We start from the raw sequence: 27133 nt of genomic DNA, 5'->3' as shown, positions 1-27133 counted from the left end.
ATTGAAAAATAATCATAATATGGATATTTAAACACATTTTTGAAAATGGTGGCCGTTCATTTCGATACAGACTTCAGTTCTTTTGTGCATATTATCACACTATAGACTACTGTACCTAATTCCAATTACCAGTTTCGTCCTTCGTACGAGTAACTCATGTTGAAGTAATTCTGTACCTACTCTATAAAAGAGTACCTTACGCACTGTAAATTCAATTTCCACTTCTACCAGATCCGAAAGGATAAAATTACTCAGAAATGCTATCTACTGTACGTTCAAGTGGTTTTGTCGCAGGGTCGTAGAAAGGGGGGGGGGTCACGTGACAGTTAATTACTTAACAAGGCCCTTTTATTTAAGTTATTTTAAACACTTGTATAATATTACGTAGACGTCCAATTCCTAACAGAAATTAATGTTTTCAGAAAAGAGCTAAGATAGCCCAGCTACTATACTTTACAGAGGGGCCAACAGAAGCAGATGGGGGAAACCAGGATGCGACGTAGGCAAACGACGACAGTACTTCTGCGAAAATATGATTCAATATTGAAAGCTCTTTCGTCACTGGAAAACGCGAACATATTTGTGGAATGTACTATACTCACTAACTCAGTACTGCTTACGCGCCCTCGGCTCTGTGTCGTGAACGGTTGGAAGTTTACTAGTAGAAGGGGTGGGAGTGAAGTACATTCAAAAACTCAGGTACAATAAAAATTGAAGTAAAAATAAAATGATGTCCCTGTACTTTCTCTTCATATGAACCGACATTCCGGAATTAGTCCCAACTCACAACATACAGTATTTTTCACTATGATTCACTTTAATAATATTGCAGAACTCGCGATTACAAATCAAACGAGTGGTACCACAAGTCTGTAGCTGCTCTCGATGCCGAGATATTACTGATACAGGGCACGCAGCGCGGCTAATTTTATATACAGCTTCGGCGCCCTCATGCCCATAGCGAGGGTAAGTGGTGTCATTGGATGTGGTCACGCAAGTTATATTGGTTCATAGACTAACTAATTAATAACATTGGTATTTAGCTGTGGCTCATAGTGTTGTTATAGTAAGCATTTGAAATTCTGTCATTTTTTGTTTCACCACGGATCCCGGAACGGGTACCCGTACTTGGTGCGAGGAAATACGTATTTTACGTCAAAAAATATTCCTTCAAATTGAATTGCATGCTATAAGCCGAGGGTTGATCATACAACCGATAACATTGCTACCGAAATTTACTTTTTACTAACCATGCTAGCTGTGGGAGGTTAATGACTTTTAAGAAGTGGAAGAAAAAGATAGTTCTCGTACTTTCTCCTTCATTTCTTCTTGTTTTACTGTTAAGTAGCGGGTTTTAGTCATTTGCATGCCTGTGGTGTCAGTAGTGCTCGTGTTACGCTTACGTTCAATATATCATATTTTATGCACGTTTGAGAACAAACGCGTGGGGGAAGCGTTAGCAGGCACATTTACATAACAGAAACACATCGACATAATATCACTCATTGGCAGGATTTAGCTTAGCAGCTGCTTTCGAAAAGTGTACTCTGTGCTTGTCGTTTGTACTTTTATAATCGCACTACAAGAATAACTCCCTTGCCCGTCATGTGCATTTAAATAATGGTAAATTTAAACGTTAGGCCTACGTGTGGTTACTTTTTGTGATCAGCAACTTCTAAATATAGAGCCAAACAACAATACGTGTCTTGTCTTGCAATGCGATATGTATATTCTATTTTTCGTCGAATTACCAACTGCATATAAAATGATCGGTGTTCCTCAACCTTTCTGGTTATGAGGCCCTCCTTTTCCTCACATTACTTTAGCGCGGCTTCCTGCCTTCTAAGGTGTAGAACTATTAAATAGAATGTAGAACATAGTAATGTGAAATTTGGCGTCAATTTAAAAGTTCACCGCTGTGGAGTAACGGTTAGCACGTCTGACCGTACAACGAGCGGGCCCAGGTTCAAATCCTGTTGGAATAAGTTCCCTGGTTGGAGTTTTTCTGGGGTCTTTCCTCAACCAATTGAAGCAAAATTGCTGGGTAACTTTTGGCGTTGGACCTCGGGCTCATTTCACCATTAATTCACATATCATCATCATCATCATCATCATCATCATCATCTATACCATAGCCAAGGGTTAAGTTCACGGTGCGACGTGCTACACTTGAACAAGAGGGCGGTCGTTCGGCTACAATTATATCATTCACAGAACAGGAGTAGTAACCACAATAAGCCTCGGGTTGCAGTGCAAGTCTTCGAGTTCATCCTCCGTAAAAAAATAATAATACAATTATTTATTTATCTTTTTATTCAAAGGAAAATATGTTTAAATATTCATAAAATAACTTTACAAATTATTATTATTATTATTATTATTATTATTATTATTATTATTATTATTATTATTATTATTATTTATGTATTTTATTTCGTCCTTAAGATCATACAAGATAATATCGGACACGCCAAAAGGGAATTAAAAACTAGAATTAATTCTAAAACTAATAAACAGCTCCCCCTCACCCCCGATTGATAATCACTACCTACATATTAGGCCTATAACGCTTACTAAAATGTTCGCAACGATGTAACTACTTTGAAGCTAAATGCCCATTCACAATGAAAATTAAACATAAACGTGACAAATACAGAAGTTGGCGGTCAGGTTACCAAATTGGATCATTCACAATGATTCACATAAACACTGAACATTAACATTATCGTTAGACGTTAACATGAAAGTTGGCAAACTCCAAACTGTCATGCTTACCATTTGTTATTAATGAAAAAAAAAAAAAATTACTCGGCGCCGAGGATCGAACCCGGGACCCCCAGTTCTACGCAGTGGGTGCTCTAACCACTGAGCTACGCCGAAGTTCAACCCACCGCACCGGATTGAATCTTTCCCCTTCGAATGGTAACCACCACAGATAATTCTGTAGAACCAAAAACTTAATATTTACATAATTACATAGATTTCATGCTTATGTTACACACTCTTCTTTTTAAATTTAAGAATATTCTTTATGAAAGCTGTTTTTTTTTAATTTAAATACTATTATAGTCACAATCATTCATACCATGGCATGACTGTGACTATAATAGTATTTAAATTCATTAATATGTCTCATCAACGGACGTGTATACGTCACCAAACTTCGTAAGATGAAGATTACATCTGTGTTTTTTGTTTCGGTGTAATAACAAGACAACAGATTTTCGGTCTCTACACACATGACGCCACGTCCCTTGTATGGAGGGAGCGTAACAATGAGTTCAATGACCTCCCTGCAACTGACGTACAACTAATGTTCAATTGTTCAGCATCGAGATCGAAAATCCTTTGTCTGGTAGAAACGTAATAATAACGTAAAAGAGTGGGGACTTCAGTAGGGATGATGACTAGCGCTCGTTGCGATCAACGGTTGAACTAGAATACGAACAAAGGCATGTAGTTTTCAGTCAACTGTCTGAAAAGTGACACCAATAAAGGTATCGCTCATGAGGCAACTAAGCCAGGAGATAATAGGGTAGGATGACCAGTTGCTTTCCACTCCATTTCATACATCGCTGACTAGTTACATATACACTAAACAGACTTCAGATGTATACAAACAATGGTGAATGTTACTTATGTCCCGCCCAATATAGGAGATATAGGCCAGTTTTACACTAATCCTAAACCATCTTGACGGGATAATAAAAGCCTAAACTAACCTAACCTAACCTAAGTGCATCGGTGTCTATTCCAAAATCGGCGAAGTCGCTCAACGCTCGTTTAACCAACATTCGTTCAGAGGGCGGTGGATACTCTACATTGACCCAAACAATAATTGTTCTTCCTCTGACATATTATATCGTCAAGTGAGATGTAGTGCCAGATAATAGATATCAACCATAACCTCAATCAGAAATGATAGGCAAGGCCAAATAAACAAAACCAAATACAATCAGTCTGACTCTTTATAGAGGTGTTAACTCATAATGTAAAAGTTGAGCGTTGCCCAACAAGTTGCGTAAATCCATGTCAAGAACTATTTATTTACAAATAGGTAAGTCGCTAAAGGTCCATATGTATAGGCCTATATTTACATGGAATGGAAGTAATATATTTTACCTTAAAATTGAACAAGTTAAATAAAGAATATGATATCCAGATCTACGGTACCGGTATATGGAATTTGCATGCCGGAACAGCCATGTTTCATCCCCAAAACTGGACATTCTAAGGCTTTTCGTAACTTGATTTCCAACATAAGCGAAATAGTAGGCCTATCTGAAAATATCCCATTTCTTTCTAACAATACTCTAGATATTTAATTAGTCTAAACATGACACATAATAGGTAGGTACTTATTCAAACTGGTATAATGAGACGAAATACCGGGTGATATAAAATTATATCGTAGATTAATATGTAAACAGTTTTATTTTTTTTTTATAATGGAATACAGTTTTGCAGAAGCGAGAGCTGATGACTTCGTCACATATCAATTATTTATAAGGTGCTACTTACCATTGTTTCCTGAAATAGTGTCCGAAGAATGCCTTAACTTATTATGATTCTGCTTCCTTTCACTACACAAAAATTATGCTCTGCTTCACTCTTAACACATAATTATTTAAATCCTTTTTTTTTTATCATTACAGGACCACAACTTCAAATAGTACAACCAGATGGAACTGCAACAGTCAATTCCAGTGCCCATTCAATGTTTTACGAGTATTGCGGTACACAGCGAAGCTTATCTTCAAACCCATTTAAATTAAATAAGTTGCGAATGACCGCTTATATTGTAATAAACTGTTTGACGCCAAACTTTGTGTATGTTTGTATTGCTACGATATTCTTTCTCGACAATATTCCATCACTATTAAAACTTTGAAATTGACAGCTGAGTAGATAACAATGGAAGAGAAGACGCCATTCCGTTTCCAGAGTTGTTCAATTGTTTCTGTAACTTGTGATAAATTGTATGTAAGTGAATGTTCTGTATAAAATAAAATAAAGTTTACTTACCTGATGCAACAATCAATCCCTTAGTTTAGCTATTGACTGATTGTAGCATGTTAAAAATTGCCTATTAGGCCTATATGGTATAGTGTAGTGTACTGACTATGCACAGAAGGAATGGTGAATGGTTCGTGCAGAAGAAATCAGATGATAAACATATCAAGAGAACCCGGAATGTCCTATACCTGCAATGTTAAATGTAAGGGACATGTTTTTCCTATACTTTTGACACTAGGAGTGTGATTTTTTAACTGAAGTATTTTACATATTTTTAATACTTTATACCATAAGGATTTTGATATGATGTCCCTTTTCTAAAAAAATATATTATTTTATTTTGTAATTAAAGAATTTTTTATATTTTTTTCACTGCATTACAGTATATGAAGTCATTCATTAATCATTAATGAGATACAGAGTTGGGCAGATAAAACAGGGCCCGTGTTATGACATTGATAGGTACTAATGATTTGAAACAAACTTCAAATGGAATGAAAATAAAATGCATTTACCTTCATAATAAATGTTGGAAGTGCCCTCCATCTGCATCTAGACACTTCTGTGCACGTTTTAACAGGTTCATGAAAACACGTGACAATTCCTCATGGGTGATACTGCGGAAGCAATTCCTGAATGCTGCTTTTCGCTGGTACTGAGCGAAGCGGATATTTGTCTCTGAATAATTGTTGTGTTTCGTTAAGAGCTGGTCTGTACGTACGCCTCCACAATGAATATTCGCTCTGGTATTGAATAAGTCATGCCTATTTAAAGAACAACTCTTTACATGTGTTTAGAACGTCTGACTTTTAAACAGCAACCAGAAAAGGTTATAAGCAACAATGGCGCAACAACAATGACAAAACACGCGGAAGATACAGTATAGCCAACATAATTACATTTTCAAGAAAAAAGAAAGAAAAGAAATCAATACCCTACATAATTTATTTTCCAAATCATATGACATGAGATGGGGCCGGTTTTATCTGCCCAACCCTGTATTACAAATATTCCTTATGCATGAAAATAATAAACTTATGGGAACCATTTCAAAGTTTCAATTGCATTTTATTGGAGTCCTGCACCATATGATGTGATTTTTTGTTTTTTGTTTTTTTTTTATTATTAAGTACTATCTCTCTAGATTCCAAATCTAGTTTAATTTTCACCCTAGTGACTATTTAACCCATATACGTATGCCCACAGGGTCGTTAACGACCCAAGTCATATTTTTATTGGTTCCTTTAATATTTGTTTAAATTTTCGGTTGGACACCATCATTATGTGTTCGATAATATATTGGCAACACTTTTGTTTGTGCAATTGTTCCGTTGTAACTCTCTGAAATCCATTTTAACTGAAAATGTGTAACACTTCAGTTTGGTTATAATGCACGTTAACAAAGAAATGTAAGTAGACACTTCATTGTTAAGTATTTTAGTTCTGATATTGTTTTATTACATAGGGCCGGTAGCTCAGTGGTAGAGCGTTGGTACGTTAAACCAAAGGTCCCGGGTTCGATACCCGGCTCCGGAACAATTTTTCCCTCGAAATTATTCAAATCAACTTTACAGGGAGTTATACCTGAAATCTTGATTTGCATAATACACGTCACTGTTCGTTAACAGAAAACCACAATTTAAGTCACACGGAGTTAGTGTGCACTCGAAGTTGGTTGCTTGACGGTTGTCAGCCCACTTTGAGGTCTGTGGATATAGAGGGAAAAATTGGATCCGTGTCGGTTAGAGTTCCCGAGTAGCTCAGTGGTAGAGCGTTGGTACGTTAAACCGAAGGTCCCGGGTTCGATACCCGGCTCCGGAACAATTTTTCCCTCGAAATTATTGGAATTGATACATCTGTCACACCATGGGGTCAATTTTTGTATCTTTGTGTCGTAGAAGTCAGCTGCTTGGGATCGGAACCAGCATTTGATAGCCGTTTGCAAGTCTCTGTCGATCCCATGATATGACAAATATCTCAAATCCGGTGAGAATATGTTGAAAAATAGCTCTACAATTTCTTTGTCTATTCCAACAAATTTTTCCAATGAAATCGTGTTTTTTTTCTGTTAACTTCCCCTGGCGAACTTATTTTTTTTACGGCCCTCGTAATTGCGGTTGAGTGGCCAAAATTTGTATAAGTATTTCTTTTGAGATTATTAACATGATGAAAGAAATTAACTTTTTTTATCTGCATTCGTCAGAATATTTTCTTGTAAGACGTTTGTTTTCCCTTATTTTAGAGATAATTACGACAAATCTCACAAAAAAGAGTCTTACCACATTCGAAATACTGGAAGAACTTGAGACAGTATTTTCTCAAGAAAATATTTCAAATAATTGATTGGTTCTACAACCTCCTGAAGATGACGGTAATGAAATTGGTGTTGATTCGGTTGACGAAGACTGTAACAATCTCTGTGCCATCGCCAACTTGAGGCTCCAGCTAAACTTTCTGTCAATAAGGAGTCTGTAGATTGCAATGAAATTGTTCATAACAAAGATTTTGTAAGTTCATGAAGGCAGCACTTATTTGGTTAGTGGTTACCGGTAATATTTTGTTTGGTTTAGGATGTTATAGTTGTGCAAAACGTTTTTTTCATTGGTAATTTTCGATTTTCCAAAAATAATTGGTCCTACCATATATAATTAACCACCCTGAAACCGAAAATCGCTTTTTTGAAATTTTTGTTTGTATGTCTGTCTCTCTGTATGTTTGTTAGCTTTTCACGCGATAATGGCTGAACGGATTTCGATGAAAATTGGAATTTAAATTAAGTTCGTTGTAACTTAGATTTTAGGCTATATGGCATTCAAAATACATTATTTAGAAGGGGGGTTATAAGGGGGCCTAAATTAAATAAATCGAAATATCCCGCTTATTATTGATTTTTGTGAAAAATGTTACATAACAAAAGTTTCTTTAAAAATGATTTGCGATAAGTTTTATTCCTTGAAAAACTTTGATAGGACTGATATTTAATGAGATAAATGAGTTTTAAAATTAAAATAACTGGCATCTAAGGCTGTGTAATGAATTAAAAAACAAATGACTTCGTCTATAAGGGGCCTTGGACAGCAACAATTGAAAACTATGAAAGATAGCCTACAGAGAATGTTTCTGTGTTTGTATGAAGTAATATCGGAAGCTAAATTAGCCGATTTGTATAATTAATTATTATTTCACCATTGGAAAGTGTAGTTTCTCTAGATAGACATAATGCTATACTGTTATTACAGTAACTTCTGATACGATATAATATAATATGTAATATTATATAATATAATTTAAGTTATTTGAAGGGTTCAGAACCACAGTGGGCCAAGTGCCATTTACTGAATACGTAGAAAACAAGGGTTAAAATTAAGTTATTAGCATAATTCAATGGAAACCTATAACAAGTAAAATAAAGTATACACATTAAATCTAAATGATATCAATCTCCATTAAACTACGGTTGCATGTAATAAAAATTAAGAAACATGTTAAAGGAATTGTCATTGCACCAAATGAGTGTCTCTGGACCAAAATGATCGAATTTTAATTATTTGGATCCAATTTAAAGTAAGTAACATATTAAACGATTTATCCTTCTATCAAACACGAATGTTCCCTGGATCAAATGTCCTATTTTAATTATGTAATTACTTTATATTTATTTCTAACGGGTGCAGCGGAGCGCACAGGTACGGCTAGTAATAAATAAAATTGTGTAGATGTCACATCCGCTATAAAAGAAGATCGATAATATTTCTGTAATAGGAAGAGAAATCAATTACAAGAAAACAGTAGGAAACGTGACTGAATAACACCATTTCTTGAACTGCAGAAGTGTTTGATATTGTCCTTGCTGCATGAGCATCTCACTTTTAAGTACAATGTGGGACATAATAGTTGAGCGACTCGAGTTTTTCTAAGTCACAGAATGTCACATTGTGCATGCTCGGAGCAACAAGTTTTTGGTCATATGTTTACGAGATATTCGCTTCACGTTTCTGTTTAAATATTACATATCTATGCTGAGAAGGAATGAAAAAATTGCCTCTTACGAACCAAGCTACAGATCTTGAAACATTTTCGCCCACTCAACAGATATGTCCCTCACTGTACAAACTTGGGATAAAGGGTAAGAACATAGTATGGGGTAAGGGAAAAAATTATCAGGAGTAATCAGGTACACTTTTATTGGATGATTGTATAGAGGTATACCAATGAAATAAATGATACAAAGTTTGTGAACCTTACACATTCATCTTTATTGCATAGTGGCACATCCTACATCTAATGCATAGGTATTACACCAAACTAATCCTCACTATCAAAATATTTTCTGAACACAAAGTAACATATTTCTCTTCTCCATAACAGAAGCCTAAAAATATTCTTTTGTTAATCCTCTAGAAAGTTTTCTTATCCATGGGTAGAGGCATGAAAATATTACAATTGCGATAAACACGATAAAAATAAAAAATGCCTTTTTTCTCTCCCCCCTCCCCCAGTTTTCTTTACATTTCATCACAATTGCAACCCTTCACAACCGTTTCATTATTGTGAATATATTTTAATTAGGGGGATATCTTGCTCCTTATTTATAGTTCTGGGGGAAGTAGTCAGCCGAGAAGCTGGGCGCTGATTGGCTGTCCGTGTTCCATGCATTGTAGACTGCAGCATGAACACAGCCGATGTGTTACCTTGTGTTGTGCGAGGCGGCTAACTGATAACAGGTCTCTCTGTAGGACTGACGGACATGTTCTCATGTGCCGTGATCTGGGTGTTGAAAATTTTTATAGCTGATGTCCATGCAGCGCTGAGTTGGACACCCGAGTCCCGATTCAGATTACCGCCTTTGATGCTATGGCCAGGGTTTCCTTCACTCTCCTATCCCAGTAGCTTTAACACTTTGCCAGGACCTCGGTTTTATTGAAATTAGCCCTATGGTCTTTTTCAATACAGTGTTCAGTCAATCTGGATTTTTCTGGCTGAACACTGTTTTGAAAAAGGTCATAGGGCTAATTTCTATAAAGCCGAGGTCCTGACAAAGTGTTCGGGCTACTAGGCCAGGAGAGTGAAGGAAACCCTGGGCATAGCGTCGGAAGGCGGTAACCTGAATCGGGACTCAGGTCTCAAACTCAGCACTGCATGGACATCAGCTATAAAAATTCTCAACACCCAGATGACGGCCCGTCATCAACGAGGACAATGAGAACACGTCCACCAGGCCTACAGAGAGACCTGTGATCAGTCAGCCGCCCCATACAACACAAGGCAATACGTCGGCCATGTTCACGCCACAGTCCGCAATGCATGGAACATGGAAAGCCAATCAGCACCCAGCTCCTCTGCTGATTACTCCCCACGGAACTATAAATAAGGAGCAAGATATCCCTCTAATTACCAGTTAACCCTGAAGACGAGGAAGATGAACATCCTCGAAACATCAGTGGATCACCAACTTGTTATATGTCTGGAAGAACGTTTTGAATTATCACATCGCCAGGAAAGCTTCAGTAGTTATTTTAAGTAATGTTATAATTTCACACCCCTATCCATGAGTTTCACTGATATCCATGATATGCCACTGTTCTACAGGCTTTGTTTCGTTATTTATACAAATTTAAGAAATATTGATAATGAAAAATAACCAAAAAATTAGCACACAGTATTAATACTCGGAAATTAAGAATGTACCAGACAATTCATCTAATTACCTATACAGTCTACAAATCCAACATTTTTAGTGGGGTTCAGGAAGAACATATTATTGTGTGGGGCCTCCTTCTGTGACACTGCCTTGATGATCTCCTGCGCCATTACTCCACCAACAATGGCACATGCTGGACTCACTTCCGCAAACACATATCTATAAAAAAAAAGTTATATTAGAATTAGTAGTAATAGTAGCGCAGTGGCAGTGCGTCCTATGCTTTCAATGGTTCAGAGAACCTCCAGGAACAATTTAATTGTTTAAATAATTTTATTTATAACTAGCCGTACCCGTGCGCTCCGCTGCACCCGTTAGAAATAAATATAAAGTCATTACATCATTAAAATAGGACATTTGATCCAGGGAACATTCGTGTTTGATAGAAGGATAAATCGTTTAATATGTTACTTAATTTAAATTGCATCCAAATAATTAAAATGCGACCATTTTGGTCCAGAGACACTCATTTGGTGCAATGACAATTCCTTTAACATGTTTCTTAATTTTTATTACATGCAACCATAGTTTAATGAAGATTGACATCATTTAGATTTAATGTGTATATTTTATTTTACTTGTTATAGGTTTCCATTGAATTATGGTAATAACTTAATTTTAACCCTTGTTTTCTACGTATTCAGTAAATGGCACTTGGCCCACTATGGTTCTGAACCCTTCAAATAACTTAAATTATATTATATTATATTATATTATATTACATTATTACTGTATTTCAGAAGTTACTGTAATAACATTATAGCATTATGTCCATCTAGAGAAACTACACTTTTCCAATGGTGAATCCACACCTGTGGAGTAACGGTGAGGCGTCTGGCCGCGAAACCAGGTGGCCCGGGTTCGATTCCCGGTCAGGGCAAGTTACCTGGTTGAGGTTTTTTCCGGGGTTTTCCCTCAACTCAAGATGAGCAAATGCTGGATAACTTTCGGTGCTGGACCCCGGACTCATTTCACCGGCATTATCACCTTCATCTCATTCAGACGCTAAATAACCTAAGCTGTTGATAAAGCGTTGTAAAATAACCTACTAAAATAAAAAAAATAAACCAATGGTGAAATAATAATTACTTATACAACTCAGTTAATTTAGCTTCCGATATTACTTCATACAAACACAGACACATTCTCTGTAGGCTGGTTGAGTGGAAGAGAAGGCCTTATGGCCTTAACTCTGCCAGCAAAAATAAAACATTATTATTATTATTATTATTATTATTATTATTATTATCTTTCATAGCTTTCGATTGTTGCTGTCCAAGGCCCCTTATAGACGAAGTCATTTGTTTTTTAATTCATTACACGGCCTTAGATGGCAGTTATTTCAATTTTAAAACTCATTTATCTCATTAAATATCAGTCCTATCAACATTTTTCAAGCAATAAAACTTATCGCAAATTATTTTTAAAGAAACTTTTGTTATGTAATATTTTTCACAAAAAATCAATAATAAGCGAGATATTTCGATTTATTCAATTCAGGCCCCCTTATAACCCCCATTTTAAATAATGTATTTTGAATGCCATATAGCCTAAAATCTAAGTTACAACGAACTTAATTTATATTCCAATTTTCATCAATATCTGTTCAGCCATTATCGCGTGAAAAGGTAACAAACATACAGACAGACAGACAGACAGACATACATACAAACAAAAATTTCAAAAAAGCGATTTTCGGTTTCAGGGTGGTTAATTATATATGTTAGGACCAATTATTTTTGGAAAATCGAAAATTACCAGAAAAATTTCGGCTACAGATTTATTATTAGTATAGATTTACACTATCATTCTTTGTTTCTTGCTCATCTTCAATAAGTTTACTTGCGGCTGATGTATTTTTGTCGTATGAAAACCTATGAATTGCAGAGATCGACTACATGCTTATGAGGTTCAATTTCTCCTCTGAACCTCGCTGAGCCAGCTTCTGGATTTGCATGCAGGGCAAAAAGTAAGGGGGAATGCTGCAGGGAAAACATGTGCATGTACTGGTAAATAGACTTGCGCACTGCGTTGAGCGCAGTTATCCAGTGACATAATAGTGAGACCATCGTCTCGTTATGGTGGAAACATAAGAATGGTTTTAAGTCTTAATACATTCATCTGTGAGTGTGACTAGTGTTCACTTCTAAAGAAAATGAATAGTGTTCAATATCTTTTACAAACAAATTTTTCAGTTTTAATCTTGGAAGATAAGTGTAAAATAAAGAAGCTTAGAAGGCTGTTACCTCAACTCGATTTAAAGCAAGCTCAAACAAGCTGAGGTAAGACATTTTACAGGGCTTTTAATGTATAAATATATATGAAAGAAACAGCTGGATTTTCGGTTGTGAATCTACAAATAAATTATTTTGTTTCCCGTATCTGCTATTTGTTAAGGGTAAAGATATGACCTGGACATGCACTGGTGTGTCAGATTTAAGCCATTTGCCACAGAAAATTAAGAAGCACAAGGAATCTAATGCTCGTAAGAATGCTTTCCTAGCTTTATCAGTCCTTGGAAGAACAGAAATTAGGCAACAGCTTGGCTCAGCTTCAGACACAATACTGAACGACAGAATGTTAACATAAGGAAAAATCGCTACAGCACTGAGATTTCAACTGATGTGATTAGGTGGTGAGGTGCCGTAAAAAGTAAAAATAATAATTTTAAATACAGTAATTTAGCTTACTATACATATATGTTTATGACATTCTTATGCTAAACCATTATTGTGGCAAATCAACAAACATTTCTGGTTATTCGTATTTTTCGTTTATTTGTGCCGTTTTGTCCAGTGATTAGTACAAATAATCGAGAGTTTGCTATATATATAAAATTAATTGTGTCTGTATTGTTCTATATATTGAAAAGAGTAAATATTCTACAGCGTGAGTATAAATGACTTCCCTGATAACAAAAATTATTTGTGGACAAACGACTGAATGTAAAAAATTGTTAAATATACGAGTATATGGAGAAACTCTCCAAGTTTTTAAACATACCTTATAGGTGCTCGATATGGGCTTCCCTTGTGACCCTGAAGACATCAAGTCGATAGTTCAATTCGTCCCACACATGGCTAAGTGTATCCATATTGATTGTAGCGATGGCGTTGATGATGCGGTTGCGTAGATCTGGCAGATTTTCCAGTAATGGAGGTACAAAAACAGAGTCTTTAACATACCCCCACAGACAGAAGTCACACGGTGTTAAGTCAGGGGAACGTAGAGGCCAGGACAAGAGATGCATGTCATCTTTGTTGTTGCATTTTCCAAGTCCAAGGTCCCTTTCTTTTTTCTTGAACCCACCATGTCAGGGGATTCTTACCTGGACATGTTAGAAGAGTGGCTCATGCCACAGCTGGAGAGTGATAGTGCTGATTTCATATATAAAAAAAATGGCGCTCCACCTCACTTCCACAATGAAGTCCGGACATTCCTGAACTACCGATTGCCAAAAAGATGGATTGGTCGCGCGAGGAGAGACGACATGCAGCTCTTGTCCTTGCCCCCACGTTCCCCTGACTTAACACCGTGTGACTTCTACCTGTGGGGCTATGTTTTTTTTTTAGTAGGTTATTTTACGACGCTTTATCAACAGCTTAGGTTATTTAGCGTCTGAATGAGATGAAGGTGATAATGCCGGTGAAATGAGTCCTGGGTCCAGCACCGAAAGTTACCCAGCATTTGCTCATCTTGGGTTGAGGGAAAACCCCGGAAAAAAACCTCAACCAGGTAACTTGCCCCGACTGGGAATCGAACCCGGGCCACCTGGTTTCGCGGCCAGACGCGCTGACCGTTACTCCACAGGTGTGGACGGGGCTATGTTAAAGACTCTGTTTTTGTACCTCCATTACCGGAAAATCTGCCAGAGCTACGTGCCCACATCATCAACGCCATCATTGCAATCGATATGGATACATTTAGTGGTGTGTGGGATGAATTGAACTATCGGCTTGATGTCTGCAGAGTCACAAGGGAAGCCCATATTGAGCAACTATAAGGTATGTTTAAAAACTTGGAGTTTTTCTCCATATACTGCTATCTATAACATTTTTCTACGTTCAATCGTTTGTCCACAAATAATTTTCATAATCAGGGAAGTCATTTATACTCATACTGTATTATTCACGATTCTTATGTAAGAATTCTTAAGTATGCAGAGACAAGCTTGAACAGCATTCTCTATAAAAAAACTTCAAATACACATAACTACTATGCATAGGAAATGAAAAACTGTACCTGAATATGTTGTCGGGCACCTTGTCCAGTGGCACTCCCATCTTTGTAAGCATGTCATCTCTCAGTTTGTACAGCTCCTCTAAATCATTTTGTCGCTTTTCAGGACTTGGGTCACGACCAAATTTGCTGCGGAATGCCAGAAGCACTGCAACAGTTCAACATAAAATAAGACATGTATCCTTGCTTCCTTCACATTACACACAAATTTAATTGTACATGGTACACATTTTGTCATTGTTTGTCAATGTTTAGTATCCACAGGGATCAATGATTGTACTCAACACGTCACTTGCAGAAAATGCAGGCATTCTGAAGTCAGAATACTTTTAAGGAGAAACAGCTGAACAAAGACAGCTTGTACAGATTCAGAAACAAAATTTGAGCCACCTGAATTTCCCAAGTTTCAGTTATAAGTACTGAGCATGCGCAGTATGTTACAACTGGAACTTTGAAAATAGGGATATCCTGAACTAACACCAACAGGTAGCGCGCGTGTACTTTGGGGGATGCGCTTTGTGTGTGCATTTGTTTTCCGGTATATAAACATTGAGAATTTACGTAGTGTATTAGTGCATTAAATACTCTTAAAAACAACACTAAATGCCTAATTTTTGTTGTGTTCCTATATGTAAAAACCAGGGAAAGCCTTTTGTCTTCATTCAGGTCCCGAAATATTCTGAATATATACTTCAAACCTTAAAAAATTTAACCAATTAAATTGCGCCTCTAAAGTGCTAGCTATGAAACAAAAATAACTACTTCAAGTAAGGACTTCCTGGCTACAGTTTCATTTTGGAAAAAGGGAAAGAAAAATTAATAAAAACATATGCAACCTTGACAGCAAGCTGTGTTAGCTTAGATTATATTCAGTACTTCTAGGAGTCTCCAAAATTTACACCAGCATTTTACGCCTGCAGTAAACTCTCGATTAACTGGGATGTTTATTATCCAGGACCAGGATGATCCATAGTGAAATCCATTTCATGAATAATGTTTCTAATGTGCTGTAGACTAATTATTAAAACCAGGTTTTTACTTAAAATTTTCAAAATCACCCTACATAGTATTCAAAACTGTATGTCCTTAGCCTACAAAACACAGGAATAATCATGATACTACTGCGATCATATTATATTATCTTATCAAACACTGCATTTGATCTTCCTGCAACTAGAGAAAAAAATACGAGGAATTCAATCTCGATAGTCCCTTCCCTATAAAAAAATATTGGTAGCTGCATATCCTGTTTTTTACCGTACAGTACTTACAATACTAGCAATTAAAGAGGTAATATTCACCTTCGACAAAGTTCGTATTTTTTTTTATTCCTGCACCTCGTTCTCATAGTTCTCGTTTAAGTTAATGAATATTCAATTTACTCATATCTATATTCTGCACTCTGCAGATATTCCCATCCATCTCTTAAGGGGAATCGCTCAGTATTATACAAGTTTACGCTATTATTTGTTGTAAATTAAATTAAATTATGAGGTAAGAAAATACTGAATTATATTATAAATATAATTCTAACAAGCACAGAAAACCAACAAGCGGGAGAAAGTAATCAACTGTAGCATGACATAATATAGCCCTACAACATGTTGTGCCGCATGGAACGCTCCTGCCATCTAACGGTAAAACTTCGCATAAGATATCCCTATTGAAGTGGCTTAAATTTTGTTTCTGGGTCTGTCCATCTGGAGATTCAGTGATTTAAATTCCATGTGGGTGTCTCTTAAATAAAGAAAAAGGTTTTTCCTCTTGCTTTCTTCCTTTGTTCACCCTCAGAAAAAAAGATTAATAATAATAATAATAATAATAATAATAATAATAATAATAGAGAGGAACTATTTATTTTATGTAGTACAAAAATAATGCCTTACATACCGGTAACTCACAACTTTTTCATCTGTTGCTAAGTGCACAGCACTGGCAGCATTTGTATATGATAATAATAGCTCTGTAGAAAAGTATATACTGTAGCTGTCACTTCACCTTTCATTAGAAAATATGATGAATCAGTCTTTGGGAGGCGTTTAACATATGCTTCACTTGTCCACTCAACATCCAATATATCCTGTAGAGGAACAAATGTTGCTGTTCGCTTTTTGGTCACCTTTACAGGATCCACTTTAGCAATTTTTGCTACTGGCTCTCCAGTCTCCTTGTTACTTGCAGGCTTGTGCACTGTAACTTCTCTGAAACAAACAAGACACACAAAATACCCTTCACTTAGTTGCATTGCATACAATATTAATCAACCTGAAAACCGTTTGAAGAACCTTCAGAATCCAATTATCACTTTTGAAAATAATGAAAATTACACTTGTTCTAATCATGTTAAGATTTACTTAAATCATTTGCAAAAGTAAAATAGCAGATCTAGTCATACGTCAGTTTCTTTATAACATAACAACTCAAAAGCTGTCAAAGTTCCATGAGCCTTTAGACTTCAGCAATGTCCATGCTGGATTAGGATATTAAGTGATATAGAGGAATGCAATGGACAAAATTCAGATCATTTGGTTCATTTCCTTCTATTCTAGCAGGTTAACAACTAGGGACTTGAATTTTTAGCATCTATTGTATTCAAAATTAGTATATGGGCTATTCCATATGAAATCGATCAGTAAAAAACCTCGCATTTTTTTATACTCTAATTTTTTTCCTACTTATACAAGGTGCTGAGGGGAGTGCATTTTCAAAAATATACTATCGAAAGTCAAACGGTTCTCGTATTATTGAGCGACAAATTTAGGGTATTTTATAAAAACAAGCCTCTTTCAGCGCTCAAAACTCTGGAACCATTTACTGCAGAACATTGAACGACAGCTTATTTTGAAGCTGGCATTTGGTAGGTTATGTTAAGAAGTAATCCTTATTTTTTATTGTACACAGAGAGACAGATAATCTGGTTTTACTTGCTTTTAGGCTTTTTGGCCATTTGTAAAAATGTAAACAAATATTGAGAAAAAACTTTGCATTATTAAGAGGGATTCGGCATTGTTTGCTTAGTGGCTCGGCAATAAGTTTCGAGGGTATTAAATAAATTATTTTCACACGCCTAGTCTTGAACGACGCAGTAACGCACCAAGACCGTACGAACTGGCAGAGAGCTGAAGATAAGCGAGCATTGGGCTCATTTTATTCCTCTGTTTATGAAAACTTGTGATAAAGCTAGCCCAGCCATGACTGCTAGACGACACATCACGCGTTTTGTCTCCTGGCCTTGCTTGTCTCGACTATCTTCCGTCTCACAGTCAGCTGGTTAGTTCACGCGCGTACTATTTATTTTCTTTATTTGATATTTTCAATACTTTCTTATCACCATACCACCAGTAAAAAATATGCATTTGTACTTTCAATGTGGAATCTAACCATATATTTTTTAAATATTTTTTCGTGGCCAAAGGCTTCTTAATGAAAAAAAATCTAAATTTCTCCATTTCCATAAAAAGTAATAAAAACTGTTTACATGTCAATATAAACTTTAACTTCTCAGCATCAAAATAAACCATGATTTTGATCATTGGGTGAAAGGGTTTCGGAGCCACAACAGTTTAAAGTTGCTAATTTTATGAAAATACGATAAATTTAAATATTATTAATTTAAACACTATGAAGTTCTGATGCCTCAAACTTTGCACAAAGCATTATATCAGTTGTCTACGGACAGAAAAAGTTTCATTGTATTTAAAAATTGCAAGGTCAATTTTCTCTATATTTTGGTCGATTTGAGATTGAATAGCCCATATATTTTTCTCAAAATTAGCGCGCGCACGCACGCGCACACACACACACATCCGCAAACATGTACACATACAACATTGAAAAAATGTTCTGAGAAATCTAAAAGAAAAAAAAAAAGCGCTAAACTGGAGAATTAGCACCGTAACTTTGAACCGTGCCGTTACGGTTATAACCAAATTTAACTAAATACACAATGTTGCCAACATAAGAACATGATTTTGGTCTGTGGTGTCCTTAGAAGGAGAAATTTGTTTCTATTTCTCTCTATCTCCTCTGTTCTAAACATTACTGAGAGATAGCACCACTGTACTCTCATCTATTTCAATGATTTTTCCCTGGACCACAATTTGTTTGGACAACATTTCTACATAGAAGATTAAGACAGATCTTACAAGCGATCTCCAGTTACTAACAGTATGGTCATCAAAATTGTGTGTCCATTTTATCTCGAACTAAAATCTCTCTCGCATTTTATTTGTTTCATCACGGCCAAATGGGTTTATCTCTTCGGTATCGATGTTTCTAGTCGGTCATGGTCTTTATGACAGTTTTTGTTTCGTAATATTGATAAACAATAATATAATTAAAGCAGGGAATAATTTCATGGCCCCTAAAAGTTCGTAAAAGGCTAGGTATTTTCTCTAGGCAACAAATAAAACTGCAAAGCGGTCATAATTACGTACCGGTACTTAATGCTTTGGCGAACATTAACCGGAAATTTACTTTCCGTTATTTAAATGAGATTCCGTGAAACACACTTCCCCCCCCCCCCTTTATTTCGTTGTCATAACCTACTTTAACATCTTACTACATACCGGTATTCATTTTCCTTTAGTGCATTCAAAACATCGTCGTTGTATTGCTTAAACCTTGCACTTGACTAATGGAGTGATTTATTTAAGAATATAGTAGCGAATTTTACTATCAGCATTTCCATTGTCTTTTGTTTCACATGGCTCGGTATGACCCAGTGACTAGTGGCCAGCGAGTAATGTCGACTATCGATGTGTGTATTATCCAGTTGTTTTCCAAAGAAAGTATTACTGAAATCTGGAATTCCATTTCTCATGATATTGTATTATGAACAAAAAAAAAAAAAAAAAGCCTATCTTCGTAGTGCTAATTTCAATTACGTTTACTTACTCTGCATACTCATGAATTTGCAGATCTGCAAACGTGTAACCAAACATCCCGAAGACATCACCACAAAAAAACTTGATGCTCTTTTCACGACAGATTTGATTGATTCTAATCAGCTGTTCAACAGGACATTCAGTAGCACAAATCACATCAAAGTTTCCGAAAAATGATTCTGGCTTGTCTGCAACATTGTCACTATCACTTGTCACCTGAACCATAGGGTTGAGCTCCTGGGCTCGGGTCAGCGATGCCTCTGCTCGCTGCAACAAAGTATCATTTACATTACCAACAACAAACAGGAGCAAAAAATGTATCAACAAGCAAAGCAAACAATAAATCCATCAAAAAATCCAGTTAAATTTATAAACTGGTTATGAATTGAATAAAGTAATTACACCAAGCCGTGGCATCGCGGTCTAAGGCATCCTGCCTAGGACTCGCGTTACGGAATGCGCACTGGATCGAGTCCTCATGGGGGAAGAAATTTTCTCATGAAATTTCGGCCAGTGTATGGGACTGGTGCCCACCCAGCATCGTGATGCACTTGGGGAGCTACGATAAGTAGCGAAATCCGGTTGTGAATGCCAGCTATAAAGGCTGGGGGGATTATCGTGCTAACCACACGATACCTCCATTCTGGTTGGATGATCGTCCACCTCTGCTTCGACATGTGGGCATGAGGCCAGCAGCCTGCTGGTCGGTCTAGGCCCTTCATGGGCTGTAGCGTCACGGATTAAATTAATTACACCAATAAAGACCATACAATGGTTAACTCAGCAGAAATAATCACCGTCTTTAGAATGACTCGTTACTTCATGCGATTTCTGCGTGAAATGGCCAGATTGTTATGTACTCCTTTCTGATTCAAGGTCTTTTCTGTAGTTTCACTTCCATAAGGTTGATATTAAACAATGAACTAATTTAATAGGTTTCCATATGAAACAGGCTAAACCAATTAACAGAGCCATCACTGACTGGATGGTGGAACCAAAATGCACAAATAACAAGCAGGGGCTCCTGGAGAGGGAGACGGACATCACTCAAGTTAGGGGGGAGGGATTCCTATCCGATTTTATATTTTTTAGGGAGAGGGAGACATAAAATATTCACAAACTTTTGGATAAATTTCAGAACACGGATTCCTTCCTTTCCCTATTACTTAAAAATTCCAACCTTGTGCACACAAAATAAATTATTGACATTGAAAAGTGCCTTTTCGTAAGCATGATGATGAGCATTTGACAAACGCAGACAAATCTGCTCTTTTTAGTACTTTAAGATATAATTGTCAGTGAGGAATCCGTATATTGAAAGTGAAGACTATAGACTACAATCTACCACAACTATTAAGGATAAATCTGAATAACACAGGTAGCTACATCAAGCAAACCTCCGGTGTTTTCTTAGAGTTGTGTATTGTACTACATCTTTTATAACTTTCTCTGTTAGTGCAGCATCACGACTCACGCCAGACAGGTACCCATATGATCAAACGTTGATATTTTACTTACATTTTTACCAATCTGATCTCTTGGAGCTAGAAATTGAGAACATCCATCATCATTCGAAACATCTCCATTATCAAGTAGTGTAACAGACTTCACACCAGCTAGTATTATATTCTTGCAAATCTCGGCTCCAAACCCTTGTAGGCCAATGAGAAGAATTTTCGCTCCACGCAATCTGAAAGAAGATATCCAATACAACATAAAAGAAGAGAAGCTTCCCAGCAAATGCAGTTTGAAACATTTTAACACAAACGTGCCTTTTCTGCGAATCCAGACCCCAAAGACGTATCTGTCGGTCATACAATTCTGCTTCATCTTCCGTAAGATCACTTGCGTTTATTTCTACCATTTTAATATGAAGTATTGAATCACTGAAGTATACATAAACAATACCACATGTCACAATTACCCGGTACCGCTATTTTCAATGGCAGCTTTCTCTATAACCTCTATTGCCAACATTGACAGAATGAATATTTTAATCATCTTCAACATTGGTGCGTACACGACTATGACATGAGAGCATAGAATTGTATCTTTTACCAATTGCAATCAACCGTGTGCAGTAGTAGTGAACAAATTTGATTAAATTAGTAACGTGCATGAGTTCAAACTCCAGATCAGTACAATTAGAATATAGCAGATAATTTGTAACGGGAACGACGGGAACTCTCATGTCTTCGCGAAAATTTTTGGTATCACTGGTCTGTGTGTGATCTGTGCTGAAGTATCCGTGCAAAATGTGAAATCTGGCAACATTGTATTTTGTCTCACGGTTGAAATAGTGATATTTAAGTATTTTTTATAACTAGGTTCTCCATGATTATTTAATTTTATATCTGTTCTATATTTTAATTGTAATTGGCGGTAAGCCTAATTGGCCTCGTAGGCCTATATTGTCCTAGCTAGGATTTAGACAACTGGCAGGGGTAATAACGTTATTGATGTTATAGATGGTGTCTCAGTTTCTGCTTGTGATCCGGTATTGCTGGATTTTCGAACAGTGATTTTTGTTTTTGTCGTATGTGAGTGAATTCAAAGAAAATATTGTTCAGTGTTTTATCCGCAACAGTACAAACGGACAAATTGAAATGTCTGATGTTGAAGACGATTTTATGTGTGAAGAGGAGGAGGACTATGGCTTGGTAAGGAATTGTTTAACATTATTACCAAAATCTTCACTACCAGTAGGCCTATATTGCTTTGCAAGAACATGATCATTTAGCTGTATTCCATAATGTGGCAGAAACCAATAAGATTCAATATCTGATTTAATTAAGAATGTCCCAGAAGTAATAAATGATACGATCGACTTGTCCGACATATACTAGAATTTAGCTTAATGTAATTACCATTCTGTTAGAGTTTGTAAGATAAAAGAAGTAGATGTCTTCATTGTTGAAAGGTTAACTGAAATTTCATGTCATTCAAACAAACATTCACGTCGTAATTCAAACATTAATGAAAATCAAACTAAGTTAGAGAGCCATATAGAATTAATAATTTAATTAACAAGAATATAACGAACAGACTGAGAAAAGATGCTACAGAATGAATTGAGATAACAAGAGATACATGGGAAATGTTTCAGAAAGGTGAAATTAATCCCTTTGGATTACATTGAGCATTTGAATTACAGATACCAAGGTACGAAATTTTATTAGATCTAGGCCGACATACTTTTTGAACTGCATGTCACTGTTATTTGGTATAGGTCTGTATTTTTAAATAAGAACTTAATTAAATGTTAACTTTTTGTATAAAGTTTATGGCTCTGAAATTCCTTGCGACACACTCGTGACTGGGTAGGCTGTTAGGAGTAGTTCGCCCAAGTAAAAATCCTCGATTGCATTGCAACATGCTATTGTACAGTTAGGCCTATTTGTAGAGTAGCTTAAGAAACTCAGAAATGCAAACTAGCCTAAAGAAGAAGGGGAGTATAGGACTTTCACGACACCAAGTACTTGTAGCTTTGAGTATCTGACCATACCAACAAGTTAAGTTTGAAACTTCCGAAATTACATTTGCACGTGCATTTATGTAGACCTACCCTCTAGTGTTACATCAAGTTTATTTAACTTGAAACACTTTGACGCTTCATTGTATCACAGTACTGCACTAATAGCTCCGTGCGAATATTAGATAAGAGGTTAAAAAACAAACAGAGCTTAAATGATGCTTAACGCTACTGGCCCAGTGGCCAATAATGCAATCAATATTAAATTTATGTTTTTTTCAATGATGCTCGCAACTGCTGAGATTATAGTAGTGTCGCCGGTGTGTCGGAATTTTGTCCCACAGGAGTTCTTTTACATGCCAGTAAATCTACTGACATAAGCCTGTCACATTTAAGCACATTGGACCTGCAACTTCGGGGATAGAAGGTCAGCACTCTACCGTCTGTGCCATCCAGGCCGGTTGCAATCAGTATTGCCAATACTTTATGAAAATATAATTTAATTCAAATGGAATGAAAAATATTATAAGTAAGAGAAGTATTAAAAGAGGAAAACGATGTATCTTATGTGCTTATTGCATTTTGTAGTTGAGAGTCTGCATAACATTTAACTTACTGCAGAATTAAAAGCTGGAAAATTTCATGCTAAATTAATGTTATTTCTTACTTACTTACTTACTGGCTTTTAAGGAACCCGGAGGTTCATTGCCGCCCTCATATAAGCCCGCCATTGGTCCCTATCCTGAGCAAGATTAATCTAGTCCCTACCATCATATCCCACCTCCCTCAAATCCATTTTAATATTATCTTCCCATCTGCGTCTCGGCCTCCCAACTAACACTCTGTATGCATTTCTGGATTCGCCTATACGTGCTACATGCCCTGCCCATCTCAAACGTCTGGATTTAATGTTCCTAATTATGTCAGGTGAAGGATACAATGCATGCAGCTCTGCGTTGTGTAACTTTCTTCATTCTCCTGAACTTCATCCCTCTTAGCCCCAAATATTTTTCTAAGAACCTTATTCTCAAAAACCCTCAATCTCTGTTCCTCTCTCAACGTGAGAGTCCAAGTTTCACAGCCATACAGAACAACCGGTAATATAACTGTTTTTATAAATTCTAACTTTCAGATTTTTTGACAGCAGACTAGATGACAAAAGCTTGTCAACCGAATAACAGGCATTTCCCATATTTATTCTGCGTTTAATTTCCTCCCGAGTGTCATGTACATTTGTTATTGTTGTCCAAGATATTTCAATTTTTCCACCTCTTCGAAGGATAAATCTCCAACTTTTATAGTTCCATTTCGTACAATATTCTGACCACGAGACATAATCATATACTTAGTCTTTTCGGGATTTACTTCCAACCCTACCTCTTTACGTGCTTCAACTAGAATTTCCGCGTTTTCCCTAATCATTTGTGGATTTTCTCCTAACATATTCACGTCATCCGCATAGACAAGAAGCTGATGTAACCCGCTCAATTCCAAACCCTCTGTGTTATCCTGAACTCTCCTAATGGTATATTCTAGAGCGAAGTTAAAAAGTAAAGGTGATAGTGCATCTCCCTGCTTTAGCCCGCAGTGAATTGGAAAAGCATCAGATAGAAACTGGCCTATACGGACTCTGCTGTAAGTTTCACTAAGACACATTGTAATTAATCGAACTAGTTTTTTGGGAATACCAAATTCAATAAGAATATTATATAAAACTTCTCTCTTAACCGAGTCATACGCCTTTTTGAAATCTATGAATAACTGATGTACTGTACCCTTATACTTACTCCCATTTTTTCTCCAATATCTGTCGAATACAAAAAAGCTGATCAATAGTCGGTCTATTACGCCTGAAACCACACTGATGATTCCCAATAATTTCATCTACATATGGAGTTAATCTTCTCAAAAGAATATTCGACAAAATTTTGTACGACGTCAACAAAAGTGATAATGTTATTTCTACTTGTAATAAAAAACAATATTTTTAACTTAAAAATTTTTACAACCAGTGCTAAAAACTACGAAAAGTGGTTTGGGTGAACTGACAGAATGACATTACTGTTCCAAGCTTAGTTATAGTACAGCATTTCCAAGCAACTTGGACTAGCTGGTGTATATAGTAAAATAGAAACAGATAGAGATGAAAAATATCATTGCTGACTCTCCTCCAGCAAAAGAATCATATGTGAAGGTAAATTATCAACCAAGAATTGGATTGATTGGAGAGGTGTGAGTGAAGAAGAAAGATAAAACTTTGGCACAGAAAGATGTGTTTATATTGTAGTTCTATAAATAAATATTAATATTTTTTTATGCAGGAATACTCTGAAGACAGCAACTCAGAACCAGATGTGGATCTGGAGAATCAGTATTATAATTCAAAAGCGCTGAAGGAAGATGATCCAAAGGCAGCTCTTGCGTCCTTCCAGAAAGTACTGGATTTGGAAGGGGGAGAAAAGGGAGAATGGGGATTCAAAGCATTAAAGCAAATGATAAAAATTAATTTCAAGTTGGTGAGTGTACAGTTATAGTCTAAATATGCATGATTATTTATTGCAAACTGTAGGTTGAATTCATAAAATAACTGATTACAATTAATAGTATTTATGTATAATCTTCTCAATTAAGGTAAACATAAGTATTTTTATTTCTAATTAAATGTTTATAAAACTCAGTATCTTTTAAAAATTTAATACTGGTAACGTTATGACAGAGTGATGGGATACACAGATGATACAGTGCGATCCAAAAGTCCCTCCGCAGTTCCATTAGTTATAGTAATCCCGTAGGAAGCTGGCACGTAATCCTGTAGAAAGTTGACACTTCCCTATTAATTCCGATTTGAAAACCTCACATCCCCAGTCTATCATATGCTTAGCGGCCAGTGCTGCCACTTGAATTCTCTGCCTACTGGATTCTCGGCTACACCATGGCTACACAAGCACTGCAGAGAGACTTTTCGCTCGCACTGTATAATAGCTATAATGGAATAGATACGATTGTTGCTCTTAATAATGTCCAGTTGGTCTGAGCCATCTAGATTGGAAAATTGATTACCTGTGACCCGATAGATGTTAGCCTATATTATGTTTTTTATTTAACGACGTTCGCAACTGCAGAGGTTATATCAGCGTCGCCGGATGTGCCGGAATTTTGTCCTGCAGGAGTTCTTTTACATGCCAGTAAATCTACTGACATGAGCCTGTCGCATTTAAGCACACTTAAATGCGATCGACCTGGCCCGGGATCGAACCCGCAACCTTGGGCATGGAAGGCCAGCGCTATATGACCCGATAGATCTCAGATATATATATATATATAACACAACCTTTAGTACTCATCCTGCTCACAGAAGGTGCTGTATGTAATGTCCATTGTCCCTTATATATATATTTCATCATACCTCAAGAAATTGTCATTCACACACATTAATACTTCTATTTCAATGAACCTAGTTGCTCTTTGTATATTTTCTTTAAATTCATCTAGTGTATTGGGATTCGTTTTATATACTTTATTTTTAATGTTTCCTGGAGATAAAATCACAAAACGTGAGCTCTGAGGTCAGTCCATATCAAATGGGCCAGGAATAAATTAATTAGTAGCTCGATCATTTTTAAAAATGTTTATTTTTTAATAGTGATGACCTCTATAAGTAAACAGAAATTAGTATTAGTTTATTTTTATTTGCGTTCATATAAAAATGGCAGTCATGTTTGTATTATGGCGTTCGACATTTTTGTCTTTTGCAGACAGTTGCAGTAAATGTGATAGTTTAGCTCAGAAAAATGATAGAAAGTTGAGGAAGACACTATT

The 27133-nt window shown here is 36.3% G+C and overlaps 2 protein-coding genes and 1 long non-coding RNA gene across 5 annotated transcripts in view; 2 read left to right on the top strand and 1 right to left on the bottom strand.

Annotated features, from left to right (window-relative positions):
• Positions 1-3388: 3388 nt before the first annotated feature.
• On the top strand, positions 3389-5024 carry LOC138693196 (uncharacterized). Of its 2 annotated transcripts, none has more exons than XR_011330240.1 (2): positions 3389-3535; positions 4656-5024. It is a non-coding gene; the product is annotated as an uncharacterized lncRNA (long non-coding RNA). The 2 variants fall into 2 exon arrangements; XR_011330241.1 differs by lacking the exon at positions 3389-3535 and adding an exon at positions 3556-4057.
• Positions 5025-9247: 4223 nt separating this feature from the next.
• On the bottom strand, positions 9248-21813 carry Aos1 (activator of SUMO 1). The gene is made up of 6 exons (XM_069816119.1): positions 21615-21813; positions 21361-21532; positions 19853-20109; positions 16955-17157; positions 14960-15104; positions 9248-10876 (listed from the first exon to the last, which is right to left on the bottom strand). Exons 1-6 carry the CDS (start codon positions 21704-21706, stop codon positions 10717-10719), a joined length of 1029 nt encoding a protein of 342 aa, XP_069672220.1. The 5' UTR covers positions 21707-21813; the 3' UTR covers positions 9248-10716.
• A 265-nt stretch (positions 21814-22078) lies between these two features.
• alien (COP9 signalosome complex subunit 2 alien) overlaps positions 22079-27133 on the top strand; it is a 31007-nt gene continuing 25952 nt past the window's right edge. Inside the window, exons 1-2 of one of the 2 annotated variants that reach the window (XM_069816117.1) lie at positions 22079-22502; positions 25636-25830. In XM_069816117.1, coding sequence (XP_069672218.1) covers positions 22449-22502; positions 25636-25830 — 249 coding nt within the window. In that variant the 5' untranslated portion in view covers positions 22079-22448. The remainder of the gene's footprint in view (positions 22503-25635; positions 25831-27133) is intronic. The other variant, XM_069816118.1, reaches the window with a different exon arrangement.

This window comes from Periplaneta americana, chromosome 17, assembly GCF_040183065.1.
Source record: "Periplaneta americana isolate PAMFEO1 chromosome 17, P.americana_PAMFEO1_priV1, whole genome shotgun sequence".
In the NCBI taxonomy this organism is placed as follows: domain Eukaryota; kingdom Metazoa; phylum Arthropoda; class Insecta; order Blattodea; family Blattidae; genus Periplaneta; species Periplaneta americana.
The sequence above is the reverse complement of the archived record's forward strand: the minus strand, read 5'-3'. Positions and strand labels throughout refer to the sequence as shown.

What these genes read in the sequence shown, in the direction of transcription:
- Aos1 (XM_069816119.1), bottom strand. Translation starts at nt 21,706, where the DNA reads ATGGTAGAAATAAACGCAAGTGATCTTACGGAAGATGAAGCAGAATTG. An exon ending in GGTCTGGATTCGCAGAAAAG is followed by an intron (nt 21,533 to 21,614) that starts GCACGTTTGTGT and finishes ATCTTCTTTCAG; the next exon opens with ATTGCGTGGAGCGAAAATTC. An exon ending in GAGATCAGATTGGTAAAAAT is followed by an intron (nt 20,110 to 21,360) that starts GTAAGTAAAATA and finishes ACTTTGTTGCAG; the next exon opens with CGAGCAGAGGCATCGCTGAC.